Genomic DNA, 15,692 nt, shown 5'->3' with positions numbered 1-15,692 from the left:
AGTTCAACCATCCAAAGCAACAGACAGAGCACAAAAGAGAAGTGTAGGTAGGGTGGAGATGAGTGTCAGGGCTGATTTGTGACAGAAGGATAGCAGCAAGAGTGCAAGATAAATGGTGGAGACAGTGACAAAAACACGGGCCAAATGGAGGTGGCAGTCTAAAATTTTTGATGGGAATGACCAGGATTCGTACAAGATTAGGAATTAGTATATCAGAGGGACAGCTCAGGTCGAGTGGTTTGGAGACAAATTTTCAAAGGCTGACATTGTTTGTACATGTGCAGAGGAAGGATAGTGGATACACTGGACAAAGAAATCTGAATATGTTAGCATCCAGCCAGAAGTCAAAGAGGAAGACTGCAGAGAAGGGTCATGGATGCAGTGAAGGAGGACAAGCAGAGGGTTGGTGTGATCCACTATGGCGACTCCAAAAAGGAGCAGCAAAATAATAATAATAATAATAATACCCTTTAAATATCGATTTTACTTACTGTAGAGGTTTACGTTTATTGAGTCATGTATGAAGGCAAGTGTATTACCGATACACATATGAAAATCACAGCCTCTCTGCTACCATCTAGTGGTAGAATGGGGTATTACAAGCGTGATTGCTCTGTATTTAGTTCTACACAAGATTTTAATACATTTTTAATACATAGAATAGAATAGAATTAGAATAGAATTCAACTTTATTGTCATTGCACATGCACAGGTACAGGGCAACGAAATGCAGTTTGCATCCATCCAGAAGTGCTTTAGTGATATAGATATATTACAATATATATTGGCAATAACATAGATATGTAAGTATATTACAGAAATGGGTCTATTATGGTATGTTATAATGCACACGGTATGAAGTATGTTGTGAATATTCTATAACTATAAGTATGTACAGGCTGTAGTCTTTAATACGTCTTTAATACGTGCACGGTGCCCGAAAATACATAGCAGAGCCAGTACTAAAAAAAGAAAAGAAAAAAGAAAAGAAAAGAATCGGTTTGCATAAGTCACACTGTCAGGGCTTTCACAGCTCCAAAGCGGTGTTTCACATCCTCTTTCTTTTTCTCTTTTATTTAATGTGAGAAATAGTTTCACTTTTGCCATCCTGTTCCCTCCACACACAGCCAATCAGACGGACGGTCACCGCGTCATGTGTTGCAGTACGCCTATCGGTCGCTGGGTGGCGCGGATTCCCTCGTATGTAAACAGTGACGGCAGCGTTTTGCAGTGGTGGAGAAGACCGTGTACGTCATTTTCACAATGGCGGAGGCTGGGTGAGGAGGAGAGTGTGTGTGTACAGCGGCGCCGTAATCGTCAGAGCTACATTGTCTTTAATACGTGCACGGTGCCCGAAAATGGCCCTGAACCCCAGCGCGGTGGGAAAAAGGGACTCAGACTATACCGAGACGACGGATCTCCACCCGAAAGGTGGCGAACCCCAGAAGAATTCAGCCGCCACCTCGGCCACAGCCAACCAAAATGGCGATCAGCCTGGATGTGGAGACAGTGTAATGCCCGAACAAGAAGCCCCTGAGCGGCGGAGGAGCATGCAGGCGGACGCTCGGAGCTTCAGCAGTTCTCCTCTGCCTGCCCAGAGATCGACCGATGAGCTGCCACGGAGAAATTTCCAAATCCCGAGGAAGATTCGCGAACGGAAAGGTGGTGCCATATCGCAGCTATTTTGAACAGAGCCTGTCCTGTCTTTCATGATTCTGCTGCTGCATGTTGCTAGCCTGCTAGCTAGCTACTTGCTTTCGCCAGTTATATTGGTTTAGCTAAAGGTTTGCGAACATTTCGGTTTCGGGCTAGATTACCATGCTGCAGTTTGAGCAGGCGAATAATGTCGGTTGGCGTAGCGTCTGTTTGCAGGCATGCCGCTAGCTGTGGTAGTCCAAGTTAACCAGCGGGCAGCAACGGTGCAGCGAAGGCGCCACTTTGAAAGACTGGCCATCTGAAAGCACACCATGTTCCGTTTCCTCATCCCTACCCGGCACCGTAGTACTGTTTAGTAATACAGCAGGAGTCATGAGTGGTTTGCAGTCATCACCTGACAACATGTGGGTGTCTCTTTGACCTCAGTGAAGGGCACGGATTTATCCACCCCACACGTCCATCCCGGAGTGTTTTCATAGCACCATGGTTCATTTGGTGGGGCTGCCCACCCCTTAACCCAGCTTGATGTCGCTGGCATTTCAGAGCATCAGTTTTGCACTTCACCTGAGTACCCCTGAGAGCATTACTCTGTGCATCCACCTACCTACGTTACACCCGCCCTTCCCCTTCCTTCTTGCAGAAAGGTGGATGGGCACTGTTGGTTACATTTTCCACAACTATGCTGTGGAGCATCTGTTATTTGGATATATGCAAAGTCCTGTTGAAGTGGAATTATTCTAGCACTATAGGTTGCATAAGTAATTTATAAAGTGTGTTAGTTTCCTAACAGCAATGAGGTACACTGGGCTGCCCCAGTACCCCGTCTCCAGCCTTTTTGTCATTTTGACTTACAGTGGAGAGGTTTACTCTTATCACACAGGCTTGAGGATGTTGACATTTCATTCAGGTTGTCTGCTAGTCATGGTTTCACTTCTTTGCATGAGTTTGGATTACTTGATAAACCTTATGTAAATAAATGCAGGTACTAGACTTCATCCACTGTGTCAGTGTAGCTGCCAGGATTGTAAAAAAAAAAAAAAAAAGCACTGGTCACTGGTGTTACGTGCACCATCGAATGCCCATGGTTATTTTGTATATTTAATATTTCAAATGATAACACGTGACATTCATATTCAGCTAAAGCCTAAGAAGGAACCGTACGCTTTAGACTTAAAGTCTTACGGCGAGGTTGTCTTTTAATCGAGGGAAATGGTTGGTTATCAGTTTGATGTGGCTGCCTCCTGCAGGTTAAATTTGAGTTTAAAATGTGACTTTTCGAAGGGATCGTCCTCTGCTCATTCGCTCAGTCCTGCAAACTGCAGATGGGAAATGCTAATCCGCTGATTCGCTTCTGTGTGCAGGCTTGTACCAGTTTCTCCCCCCCGAGAGCCGGGAGTTTGAGGACCTCGTGAAGATCATCTCCTCGTTTTACCTGGACGCATCATCGCGAGGAACCTTCACCTACTGCAAGGCCAGGCTAATTCACAATGAGCTGCTGAAGAAGGAGGTCAGTCGTCAAGTTTCTGGATAAAATGGCAGGCAATTTAAATAGCTGTGCTGAAGAAATGTTAAATATTGCGAGGTTGCCCCCGTGTCTAATTTACTGTCTGCTCGCCTTTTCTTCGTCAGTTCATAGAAAAGCGGAGAGAGATGAAGCAAGAGGGGCGGACCGAACAAGAACTCGCTGAGTCGTACTGCTTCCTTTTCCCAGACAAATCCAAGGTTGGCCTGCTGGCAAAACCTCACTCATATATGCAGAAGGATATTGACAAATTGGGAAGGCGCGGAGGTTTTTGACTTGCTTCTGAGCTTTGCCTGTTCTGTGTTTTCCAGCTCCAGTGGATCTGTGAGAAGGGTTTATCAGTTGGACACTGTAAGATTAATACACTAGGAAATCCATCAGTGGGTAAGCCGGGTGCTCCCATGTTGCTGTTATATGAAAATGGGCTTTGCAGAATAATTAGTCGAATTCCTTTTTATTTTACTTATCTGCAAGTTTCACAAGCATTTTACAATTGCCTCTGAAGTCTAAGGTAATGGCTCTTACATATGCAATAATATATTAGTCCAATGTTTATTACATACTTTGTTTTCGGATACATCGTTTCTAAGTAATATTAACAAGCATCAGCAAGTAATTGACATAAACGTAGCCTATTAGAAATGTTTTCCCTTAATTTGTTTTTTGTAATCCTTGTAGGTGTTTACCTCTCCAAATATTCCGATTTGTTACAAATCAATCCTTTTGAAGTGGGCGCGTTTGGAGACATGATCATTTTTAAAGTTATGAGGGTATGAATACCTTATCTGTGTTTTGCATTAGAGCTTTGACAGTTCTCTGTTTCCATTTGGACTTTGAGTCAGTAGTTGCATTTTGTCTCTCAGGGACGAATAAAGCACATCCACGAGAACACGCCGAAGAATGCAATCGAATCTTCACCCAAGTTTGACTGTCACTTGTCCAAAAGTGCCAACAGGGTTACATCTCTGCTGTCTTACAGGGCTTTTGAGCTCACGCAGGTAAGTGCTGGTTCCTCTTTATTACCCTGTTTATTTAATCTGGTGTTCCGTCGCGCGTTAGCCAGGTTCTCTAAAAGGTCCCTTCCTGTTAAAAGAAAGTTCTTCCTCCCCACTCTCAGCAAATGCTTGCTCGTAGTGGGTAGCTGGGTTCTTCCTGTGTAATCTTGCGCAGTTGTTGTTGGGATCTAGTGCTGTGTTTTAATCCATCTTCATTTGTGTGTTGCAGCAATATTTTTTTGAGTTTGCATTTGATGAGATCAAAGCGCGGCCCAGGCACGTGTGCCCCTACGCTGTGGTTTCCTTTCAGTACAAAGGCAAGGAAGCTGCAGCAACTCCTATGGCTGCACACAGGTACGTAATCCCGCAGGAAATGGTAAAAGCCAGAAAGCATTTCTAGGCCGTTGAAGTTTTTAAAAAAACAAAACAAAAGTATTACATCTCCGCTGAGTTTGTAAACAGCCTCTATGTTTTGCTCTTTAACAGGTTTAACACTATTTCCTCTGAAGGGAGTAAAGGTAATGGTATTTAAGCTTTTCTTAAATGTAATCAAAGAAATTGGCTTCTTTTGTGTTGTGTTAAAATAGTGCCACGTGTGTGTAAACGTAATAATATATGAAGTGGGTCTGTGCAATAAGAGAAAAATCTATGATGTGCTATTACATGACTTAGGCTAAATAAACAAATACTGAAGTGGGGCTATAAGATACATGGTTCATGTGTCTTGCTGCTAGCTTTTAAGACACCAAATGTGTCTTGAAATGAGGCAGCAGTTACAAAAAGTTATGAAGTATCATGCCTGATGTCTGTGTATGTCTGTGAAGGTTCTCAGTCATCCAGGTCATCGTAGTCAAAGGAGCTTGCAAAGAAAAGCGTCTGGACTTCTTTAAGTTGCTTGAAGACATTTCACCTCTCATCCGAGAAGCTTCTTCAGTTCTAAGGTCAAATGGTGGAGAGTCCCAGATATAAACCTAGTGGGAGTAACCCCCCACAGAGGGACAAAAGGACCCCCTGATGATCCTCTAATCGCCTGAGCCAAGGTGTGAAACTGGGTGTGGGGCCCAATCAGCCAGAGTTTCGGGTGTGCTCATTGAGAGAGTTCAGGAGAGTTTTCTCCAAGCATGACATCCCAGTGCATTTCAGACCCAGCAACACGCTCAGACAAAAACTGGTTCACCCGAAAGACAAAACGCCAAAACACAAACTTAACAACGTGGTGTATGCTGTACAGTGCAGCGAGGAATGCTCAGACCTCTACATTGGAGAGACCAAACAGCCACTTCACAAGCGCATGGCACAACACAGAAGAGCCACCTCCACAGGACAAGACTCAGCAGTCCATCTGCATCTTAAGGATAAAGGACACTCTTTCGAGGATGCCAATGTTCACATTTTGGACAGAGAGGACAGATGGTTTGAAAGAGGAGTGAAAGAAGCCATCTATGTCCACTGTGAGCGACCATCTTTGAACAGAGGCGGGGGTTTACGACACCAACTCTCTGCCATCTATAATCCAGTTTTGAGATCCCTCCCCAGACGCCTTAACGCCCACTCACATCCTGGGCCATCTGACCTCAGGAATTCGCATGATAAGGTGGGGCCAGGTTTCACAATGAACTCACCCGAAACTCTGGCTGATTGGGACCCACACCCAGTTTCACACCTTGGCTCAGGCGATTAGAGGATCATCAGGGGGTCCTTTTGTCCCTCTGTGGGGGGAAACTCCCACTAGGTTTATATCTGGGACTCTCCACCATTTGACCTTAGAACTGAAGAAGCTTCTCGGATGAGAGGTGAAACGTCTTCAAGCAACTTAAAGAAGTCCAGACGCTTTTCTTTGCAAGCTCCTTTGACTGATGTCTGTGTAGGTTCTCAGTTATCCCGCTCACGTTAGTCTCAGGAAGAATGACTGATGTTTGACCTCTGCCTGTTGCAGGGAAGAGCTGCTACACTGTGTGGAGTGGTCCACTAGTGAACAAGGGCCAGGAGTTGTTCCCCATCTGTTTACGATCCTCCCTGCGTCCTTACCTTCCTTTCAAACTGTGAGTAAACTTTTTCCCCTCTCATGCAAGTCTTAACAAAAGGTCCACAGAGCTACTGGACTTTTCTTTGTTAATCATTAAGGACACTCTTTGCTACACAAGGTTTTTTATGTGCTGAACTTTAACTCTTTGCATAATTTGTAGGAGAGGAGAAAAAGCTACAATGTCCTGTTTTGTTGTTCTTGTTGTTGTATGTTTTTTAATAATGTAACATGTGCCCCGGTGCAGGCCTGAGAAGTTGGAGGTGAATCGGGGCATGCAGCTAGAGCAGGTGAAGCGAAAGATTCCCTCAGTGCTCTTTTCCTGGGACACCTACAGCGTCTCACGGGAAGGTTAGTCCAGAACACACATTTGTTTCTCCCTTTTTTTCCTCTCATAATGATCATAATGGCCCCTGGCATGTGGGCGGTTGTGCATTACTTGAAATTCTGTAAAGCTTTTCTAAAAGCATTCATGCATCATGAAGCCCGGCTGTCTCAGTAAAGTAGCTTTTGTGTGTGTGTGTATCATAAATGATTACATGTTGAGTTCCGAGTAACGCATTCCCGCCTGCTTATTTCTGTCTGCAGTTATGAAGTGTGGGATGTCCTGCAGCCTGTTTGAGGTGGTGGACGGGAAAGGCAAACCAACCAGCGGCAGCTTGGCCGCTCTGGTCAACAAACTGGAGAGAGACCGGATGGTGAGTCACATACCTGCAGTTTATCCAGGTTCTCTCAGCAAAATAAACACAACATTCTCAGGTTGTACAATATTCAGGTAAATAAAATGCTCCTTTCTGTTTTGACAACTTTGCATTTCTGTGCATTTGTTTGATACAATTAAGGAGGATCTCGTTTCATAAACAGTTCCATTTTCTCATTGCTTAGAAAACAGTGTAGGGATGTCATCTGTCAAGCTGCCGTGCTAATCCTGTTCTATTTTGTTCAGTAATTTTAAACAAATGGCATAAACCTGTCAGTTTAGCACTCATTTACACACTGAGCAAATGAAATCCTGTCCAGAAACAGACTGCTAATATGATTGCTCCCATTGTGCGATAATGATCTATTCCCTGATGTTCTGACTGCAGCTTTTGCTTTTCTTCTTCAGGTGCTGGTGAAGTCCTTATTTGATAAAGGCTTTCTCTTCCTGTTGTCCTCGGCTCAGATGGTTGAATCCAAAGGTGCCAGAAAGCTTTATCTGCCACTCTCCTCTTGTAATTCTCTGTTGTGTGAGTTGAACACCTACTTGTTGCCTCCGGTGAGAGTTTGGGTTTTAAAAAGGTTCTCTGTTTGTTTTCTAGAGCGGCGGGGGCGGGTAGAGAAGAACCTGCAAGCATTATTCATCTTTCAGGAGCCAAGGATGATCGTCAAGTACTGTAAGTCGTATTCATTGTCTCTACATGCATTTTCTGACTGATCCCGAGTGCCAGCATCTCCGTGCATTTTTGTTTATCGCTGTTATCTTTGTCATGCCGGTTTTTACACGATTCTGATGCATTTTTTCCCCCTCATTCTTAGCATCGAGGCTGTTCGAGCCAGAGCCGCTGACGGTGGAGCCTCATCCGGCTTTCTTGTCATCCATGGAGTCTTTCATCCCCGCAGTGCACTACGGCCTGTTCAAGTTGCGCCCAAACCCAGGCAAGGACCTGAGCTCTGGGGTGGAGCGTCAGGCCACCGATTACCTAACTCGTATGGATTCGGGCACAGTGCGTCCATTCATCCTACCCGACTACAAATATAATGTAAATGAAAGGACGAACCCCGTCACAGCACCCAGACCCAAATGTAACATGGATGCTGTGCTGCGATCGTACGTTCACAACCCCGCAAACTATATTTTACCTCTGAACAAGGCAAAGGACATCATTGAACGAATACGGAACCCTGCACCCGCACCCGCTCCAGCCCCAGTGGAATACAGCCCTGTTTCTGACTGGGGCGGCTCGGACAGGGGCTCGGACAGAGCAGAGAGACCCTCAGAAAGGCTGTCCCAGGAGAGGGCGCCTACAGAAAGGCCAGCCCAGGAAAAACCGCCGACTGACAGCAGCGGCGGCAGTAGTATTAGTAGCAGTAGTAGACGGAGGCCAGGGGTGGCCCATTCAAACGGAGCCCAGCTGCAACACAAGCCCCACGATGAGTCCCAGCCTCAGCCGCAGAGGTTGCGGCTGTCCCAGAACGAGTACGATAAAGACAAAATGAAACAGCTGCTTAAGCTAATTCAGCTTCATAAGAAGGCACTCGTGAAGGATCCTGGGAAGGATCGGGGGGAGGACGGCGCCTGGGATGCCAACAGTCTGAAAAGGAAATTTGAAGGGGACGAGAGAGGAGGCGCGAACAAACATCAACGCACAGATCAGCTGAGCAACGGAGAACCCAGCAGAGGTGAGGCGCGCTGCGATCACCTGTGGAGCCAGATTTCAGTCGTAGAATTTAAGTCACAGCCAATTGAATGAATGAATATTTTATTCGTTTCACAACAGTCTGATTAGTTCTCAGGAATTGAATAACTTCAATACATTTTTAAACAGGTTCATTTCAAGATGCATGTCTTTTTGTCGCTAACCCAGGGGGCTGTTTGAATATCTGTGCATACTGAGAAGAACATCCTAAAGCTGAAAAATAACCTATGTGATGAAATGATGAGAGGGTTTCCGAATAACCTCAAGTTTATTTTGGCACATCTGTATTGCAGTTTCAAAACGTGCACTACTGCTAACTTATCTGCCTTACTTGTGCCCCACTAGGTGCACAAGGGGACGACCTTGTGGATGAGGGTGGGCAGAACGAAAATCTGACAGCAGTGATGGAGAGCATGGGGATCTATGACACCGACCTAAGGGCCCGTGGCAACACCAATACCTCAGCCGTCAGCGAGACCCAACGCCTTCTCAAGATCCTCCTGGCCACACTCAATAAAGCTGTGGCTCAGGGTTCAGTGTCTGCAGACTCAAACCACGGTGAACCATCAACAGGTTCAGGAAGGGTGGAACCCGTTTACCACGACCCGGACCATAGGAAACAAAACGAGCCTCCGTCACAAACGAACTACGCCGAGGTGAGATGTAAACAGCTGATAGGGTTGTTATTTTGGAATATTTTTTCCTATCCAAAGATGAATAAGTATTTTATTGTACTTAAAAATATCTACTGGTGTGTTCTCTCTGTGCAGGAGGACATGGACTGTAGCCCAGGTAGTCCATTCAGCCCGGGCTCCCCACCAGAGCAAAAATGCACATCAGAAAACACAACCTGGGATATCCCCGCCAACGAAGGTACCTGAAAGCAATGAGTTCACACAGTCATCAATCTTTGAGGCATATTTGTGCTAACAAGGCATCACCGTGACTAATTTCATATCTGGCTTCCTCAGACAAAGCGCAGCCATTTAATGAGCAGAAGCCCGAGCCGAAGCCCGAGCCAAAACTAGAGCTGAAGTCCGAGACGAAGCCTGAGCTGAAGCCTGAATTGAAACCCGAACTGAAGTCCGAGCTGAAGCCTGAGCCAAAGCCTGTGCCAGTGGCTGCGCCAGCGGCAGACGTTGACCCAGAGCCGAAAACGCCTGCCGTTGTGGAAGTAAAAAAGATGCCTAAACCCACGCTACCTGCTGTAGAGGAAGTTCCATTCAGGCCCTCCATCAGCTTGGACACAATACTAAATCAGGAAATCCATAGCCTATCTTCTGACATTAAAAATATCATGCACACACAACACATCAACTATACCTCGCAGCTGCCTCCGCGGTTGCCTCCTCGCCACTGCTGGGTGTCTAGCAGCTGCTTCTCACACTTCGTTGTGCCCTACGTCTCCCCTGTCCCCATTCAGGGGCACGTCAAAGCGCTGTGCGAGAAGATGGACAAGTTGATCCCAGCCCCACCTGCTCCCTCCAAGGTCACTTCTCCACCTCCCCCATTGACACCATCTAATCTTACTACCCCACCCCCTGCCCCCATCCCGACCACCAAAACGAAAGCAGAGCCCTCTCTGTCAAAGAGCACCGTCTCCTCACAGAGCAGTAAAACAAGCACCATCAAAGAGATGACATCCACTAAGATTAAATCGGAAGCCCCGTCAGCAGAGATGGGGGGAGAGGTCTACTCTCCTTCTCAAGTCACAGCGGAGTCTCCGGAGCAGAACTCACAAAACCCAGGCGCAGCTTCTGGCAGTGGGCCTGGGCTGCTAGCCGGCAGCCTGATTGGTCAATTGAAACCCGAAGTTTTCAGCAGCCTGGTGGAGATTTTTAAGGACGTTACCAAGAATACAGTTAAATTTTACATCTATTCTGGAGACGAGGGGGAGGAGAGCGCTGTCTGCAAGGAGATCAAGGTACAATGCATTATGTCATTATGTTTGTAAAGATTATTGATTAACCACAGGATTCTATAAATAATTCATTGCAGCTGAACCTATTGCAGCTACAATACAGTCAGTCAGTAAAAAGCCAGACAGTAATAAAAATGACGCTGAGGAAATTGAGTTGAAAGATAAAAGCAGAAATAATCTTTTTTTTTTTCTTTTTTCTTTTTTTTTGTGTTTGCATCTGTTTTGGGGGCATCTCAAAATATAAATAAGAGGTGGAAAGAGTCTGTAAATCTGCAAAGGTTTAAAAAAACAAACAAAAAGAAAACAGTGGCATAGTTATTTTCTATACAAGTCTAGGATTTCCAATATTTCACTGCTTAAATGTCACAGTCATCATCATCAGTTATAGTATAAAAAGATGGATGTCATTTCCAGGTCAGCAAACATCAGTGCTTTAAACATGCATTTTCTCTAATAACCAGCAGAGGGCAATTCTTCTGACTGCTAAAAGATTACATGCTGTGTAGAAGTCAATGGGAAAATAGCTCTTGGCTACATTGCTCTGTGACCTCAGATGGGTTTATCTGTTCAGGCATGATTTCCAGGTCACGTCTAATAAACTGTGAAGTTCATTTTATAAATTATGGTCATTATTAGGGTCAGGAAGGAGGATATCCAGGGTTTGCTCATTGGCTAACGACTTGTGAGTAGTCATTAACTAATGAGTGCACACTGTCCTCAATCCTTAACACCCCTAGTTGACATCTAAAGTGCTGCCATTTTGGAAGAACTACTTAACAATGTTACACCGAGCTCCAGCGGTTACGTGATGATTTGATAATGAACAAAAAGTTTAGTTTTTTTACTCAAAAATGCCAAATGGTTTCAGAAAAAGGCATTTGCTGTTTTCATTGTCGTGTGTAATAGTCTTCAGATATCATTAGCTGCTGGAGTGTGAATCAGACATATAACAAGCAAACTGCACGCAGTGTGGGCTCATTAAAAAAGATGGAAAAGCACTTTTTCAGGTTTTTATGGCTAAAACTAATATTTTGGAGAAAATTGTAAGAATTCGGCAATGAAAATCGTAATTGGTTGCGGCAGTAATGGTGTTGTTACTGCCCATTTTACATGTTTTCTTTCACTTTCTTCATTACTTTTTTTTTTCTCCTTTTACTGGAACCAGAGAGCTCATGTTTATTCTTCAGAGGGGATGCATACCATGAGTGCAAATACAGGTCATTGTGGGAATGTGCAAGGCTGCAATAGCTTCTCTTTGTCACTGTGGGTTCATGTCTTAGTGCTCAGCTCTTTCTGTATCTGTCAGTCAGTCAGTACTCGTATGTGTAAAAGAAGAAGACACATTCATCTGTCTGTCTCTAACAATCTCATCCTCTCCTGTCTGTCACAAAGGAGTACTTGAAAAGTCTTGGCAACAGCGAGTGCAGCCCACAGACATTTTTGGAAAACAGCAGCAGTTTGGATAAGCTCCTCATCATCATTCGGAACGAGGACATCGCAGCACATGTGCATAAGGTACAATCGCCGCCCGTTATCCTCCCTCCAGTCGCTCACATCCAGATTGTAGTTCGGATGAATCGGCACCCGCTGAGGCAGGTAGCGATAAAACATAAATAATGGGAAGTTTTACATCTCCCGCAGAGTGCTGTTTTTCGTCTTGTTGCCTGTTATTTACACGTTCTATTTAGTTATAGTGCTGCGGAAAGGTTTTAGCGCCAATAGCAAAGCGAGGATGCTTTTAAAATATTATCATGAATTATTTCTCTTTAATTTACTTCACACAGTGCAGTAAACAAAACTACCAAATAACTGAGGATCAGTATTCGCAGTGAGCACCCTTTTCCTTTAAAAGAGCACCAGGTCTCCTACATATACGTATCTATAAAAGTACTTTGCTTTTAAGTTTTGGGTGTTTTTTGTTTTTTTTTTTGTTTGTTTGTTTTAGCTTTGTTTATTTAGTAGTGTCCCTAAAATCTCAGGCCAGTTACTAACAGATCAACGTAAATGGTTCTTAATAACACTGGCTGTCTGTTGTTTTGGGTCTCAGTGATTCTGAAGAATCAGTTTGGGATTAGTCAGACACTTCCCTGATGCTAAACGATTTAAATGCTGGACCTTATATTTCGAATTAAAAGATGTTTAATCTGGAAACTATAAAAACAACTTAATGTTTGGGGAATTAAAAAAAACTCACTCTTTCCTTTATTATGCAGATCCCGGCTCTGGTGTCTTTGAAAAAGTTGCCTTCAGTGAGCTTTGCTGGAGTGGACAGTCTGGACGATGTCAAGAACCACACTTACAATGAGCTCTTTGTGTCTGGCGGCTTCATGGTGTCTGATGAGTTTGTCCTCAACCCTGATCTTATCACGCAGGGTAAGTCGTGTTTTTCTTTGTGTGGACTGTACAAGGTCCAAACAAATATTACTCGACTAATGCTTGTATTGCGTGTTGAACTTGTATTGTGTATTTTGTCCAGATCGTTTGCAGGGACTGCTGAAGTTCCTGGAGGAACAGAGCACCCCTGAACACCCCTGGCAGTGGAAGGTTCACTGTAAGTCCCAGAAGAAACTTAAAGAGCTTGGGAGGTCAGTATCTCAGTAAGAGATTAGCCATAATAGCTGTATCCACATCAAAATGTTTGCCCATACTGGTTTTAACTGACCTCTCTACGGAACTGCTTTTGCTGTTGTTTCTTAAAGGTTAAACACTAATGCCATGGGGCTGCTGAATCTTCTGACAGCCTATCAGAAAAAGCATTTAGTGGAGTTCCTCCCGTATCACGAGTGTGACACGCAGTCGCGGCAGGCTCCAGATCTGGACTGCCTCATCAAACTCCAAGCTCAGCACACACAACAGCGACACCTCATCTTCCTCACAGGTAATCTCACTTCACCCCCCCCCCCCAAAAAAAACAAAAAAAAAAACAAAATCACCATTTCCACATGCCTCGTTAAGATTGTATTTCTGTTGTGTTAGCAAATGTCTTTTACTCACTGAAAACGCTCATTTTTACAGAGAGACCGTTTGAGATGTTCCTGCAGTACTCCAGAAACGGAATTGTGATAGCGAGCATCGACGATGTTATGAGCGGTTTCCACAGTCTCATCGGATCCATTAATCAGAACGAGCTTCCTACACCTCCTTCTACTGGTGGGTAGCATCAAAAAGGGCGCAGAACACAGAAACAGCAGAGTTCATGTTTTCTGTATAATCTCATTGTTTTGCTAAATTGCCTTTTTCTCCAGCCATCTCACCAGTTAAAGATTTATGTTCTGCCAGACAGTTTTTTAAAGCACAGTTGTTAATGCAGCCATAACACATTTGTTGATTATATCTTTCTTTCCACTTTTCCATTACTCTCCCACTTTCTCTCTCTCTGTCTCTCTCTCTCTGCCCTCTCCTGGTCTCCCAGTAGTGAATGATGAGTGTGTGGAAGAGGAGGACATGTCATTAGACTCTGATGATGGCGAGCCACCAACCATATTAGATCCTCCAGAGCAAAAGCAGCAAGTTGCAAAGAAGCCTCCGCAGCCACCCCCGCCAGAGAACGAGTTTCGTCCTCCGCTCCCAGACCAGCAGACCACCCCTGAGACGACGCCTACACTGTCTAACTACAGTGCTTTCAAAACAGCCATCTCTCAGTTCAAAGCCACGAACCAGATAGGCATGGGCTCTTCAGACATTGGCAGCTTGTCACCGGGAGGTTTCCCTGTGAATCCCCACCAGAGCTTCCTGTGCCCTTCGGCCTCGTGGTCATCATATACGGGTTCCTCTAGCTACACGGCCTCCCCAGCCTATCCCGCCTCCCCCTGCAGCGGCACACAGGAACCTCCAACCACAGTTTCTTCCGGAGCCCCAACCCCGCCTGTCATGCCCCCAGCAGGACCTCTAGCTAACCTGGCCTCCCTCCCCTTGGAGGTCAAGCCTCCCCCTCCCCCTCACCTCATGATGCTGGGTCATGGATATAGCTCGGATGCTGGAGGAGCGGGAGCTGCTGGGACCTCTCCCCTCACCACCACAGTCCCCCCCTTCACAGACCGTAATGACGCAGCTCAGCCAGGTTTCATTGCTGGGACCCCTAAGAATGCTAGTGGGACCCCCAATCAACCGGACAGGACACTCAGTGGACCTGGGGACGGGGTATGGGGGACTGCAGGGACCACAGCTTGTGACAATGCAAGCAACCCGGGCGTGGTCCCACCTGCCCTGGTGGATCCCAGTGGGCTCGCTAAGACTGGAGAAGCACTTATAGGCAGCACCCCTTGTAGTCAAGGGGTCAGGACTCAGGTGAATTGCGCTGACGGCCTTGGTGCATCTGTGGGTATTCCCACAGTACCCACAAGGGGGGGCTCTGTACTCAGACCTAAGCTGCCTCCACATCCAATGTCTGGTGTGGGCTATGGCAGTATAGGTTGCATGCCTCCACATATGGATCACAGGCCAATGATGGGTGCTATGGGCCCGGGTTCTTTAGGAAGTTATCGAGGGAGAGGAGTCCCACCTGTAGGACTATGGCCTCGGCCTGGGCGAGGGCACGAACGAGGCGGTGGGACTGGAGGTGGACCCTGCTCTTGGGGTTACCCAGCAGGCAGGGGTGGGCCACCAAATTATTACACAGACTATTCATATTCTCACAATTATGCCCCTGAATAGACAATCAACATGATTCAAGAGGCAACACAAACACCATACACCAGAGACTATAAGTGCTGGCTGAATGTATATATTTCCTTGTCATAAATGCATTGATTTAAAGCAGAAAATAAGGATCCTGGTTTTCTACATTAATAAAAATTGATACAGGCAGGGTTGAGTGTCCTACTGTCGTGTAAACTGTCTGTACACTCTTTCCATGTGAGCTATTTGAGACCCTGTTCAAACCACTATATTTATATTTGCCAACAAATGTTAATGGCCTTCCAGCTTCTCCGAATTAATCATGTTCTGTTTGTCCCAGTTTGGAAAAGGTTTGTGAACAAGGGGAAAGGCTGATATTTTTTTAAAGAAAAAAAAAGAGTGAATGAAATTTCACTTTTGCTGTTGGTTTTCTTTTCTTTTTTTCTTTTTATTTACACACTTGGTTGTCCAGAATTCTATGAAAAATAAAACATTTCAAATCTTGTGTGTGATGGGTTTGATGACGGTGTCAAACAAACCATTAAAAAGATAAATCCCA

At 45.2% G+C, this 15,692-nt stretch overlaps 1 protein-coding gene across 2 annotated transcripts; it reads left to right on the top strand.

Moving 5' to 3' along the window:
• The first annotated feature begins 1,217 nt into the window (after nucleotides 1-1,217).
• tasorb (transcription activation suppressor b) lies at nucleotides 1,218-15,692 on the top strand. Of its 2 annotated transcripts, none has more exons than XM_085443445.1 (23): nucleotides 1,218-1,662; nucleotides 3,018-3,163; nucleotides 3,286-3,378; nucleotides 3,490-3,562; nucleotides 3,857-3,948; nucleotides 4,042-4,176; nucleotides 4,403-4,527; nucleotides 4,660-4,691; nucleotides 6,110-6,215; nucleotides 6,444-6,547; nucleotides 6,785-6,894; nucleotides 7,305-7,377; nucleotides 7,498-7,572; nucleotides 7,715-8,578; nucleotides 8,941-9,251; nucleotides 9,366-9,468; nucleotides 9,567-10,519; nucleotides 11,909-12,031; nucleotides 12,730-12,889; nucleotides 12,993-13,101; nucleotides 13,216-13,394; nucleotides 13,532-13,666; nucleotides 13,932-15,692. In XM_085443445.1, exons 1-23 carry the CDS (start codon nucleotides 1,359-1,361, stop codon nucleotides 15,167-15,169), a joined length of 5,643 nt encoding a protein of 1,880 aa, XP_085299571.1. In that variant the 5' UTR covers nucleotides 1,218-1,358; the 3' UTR covers nucleotides 15,170-15,692. The 2 variants fall into 2 exon arrangements, with proteins under 2 accessions (XP_085299571.1, XP_085299570.1); XM_085443444.1 differs by having other exon boundaries at nucleotides 1,219-1,662; nucleotides 13,929-15,692.

Source organism: Copadichromis virginalis, linkage group LG20, assembly GCF_057382275.1.
Source record: "Copadichromis virginalis isolate Kocher_CV1m ecotype Utaka linkage group LG20, C_Virginalis_male_GT1.1, whole genome shotgun sequence".
NCBI classification, from domain to species: domain Eukaryota; kingdom Metazoa; phylum Chordata; class Actinopteri; order Cichliformes; family Cichlidae; genus Copadichromis; species Copadichromis virginalis.
The sequence above is the reverse complement of the archived record's forward strand: the minus strand, read 5'-3'. Positions and strand labels throughout refer to the sequence as shown.

What these genes read in the sequence shown, in the direction of transcription:
- tasorb (XM_085443444.1), top strand. Translation starts at nt 1,359, where the DNA reads ATGGCCCTGAACCCCAGCGCGGTGGGAAAAAGGGACTCAGACTATACC. An exon ending in CAACGGAGAACCCAGCAGAG is followed by an intron (nt 8,579 to 8,940) that starts GTGAGGCGCGCT and finishes GTGCCCCACTAG; the next exon opens with GTGCACAAGGGGACGACCTT. An exon ending in ACACCTCATCTTCCTCACAG is followed by an intron (nt 13,395 to 13,531) that starts GTAATCTCACTT and finishes TCATTTTTACAG; the next exon opens with AGAGACCGTTTGAGATGTTC.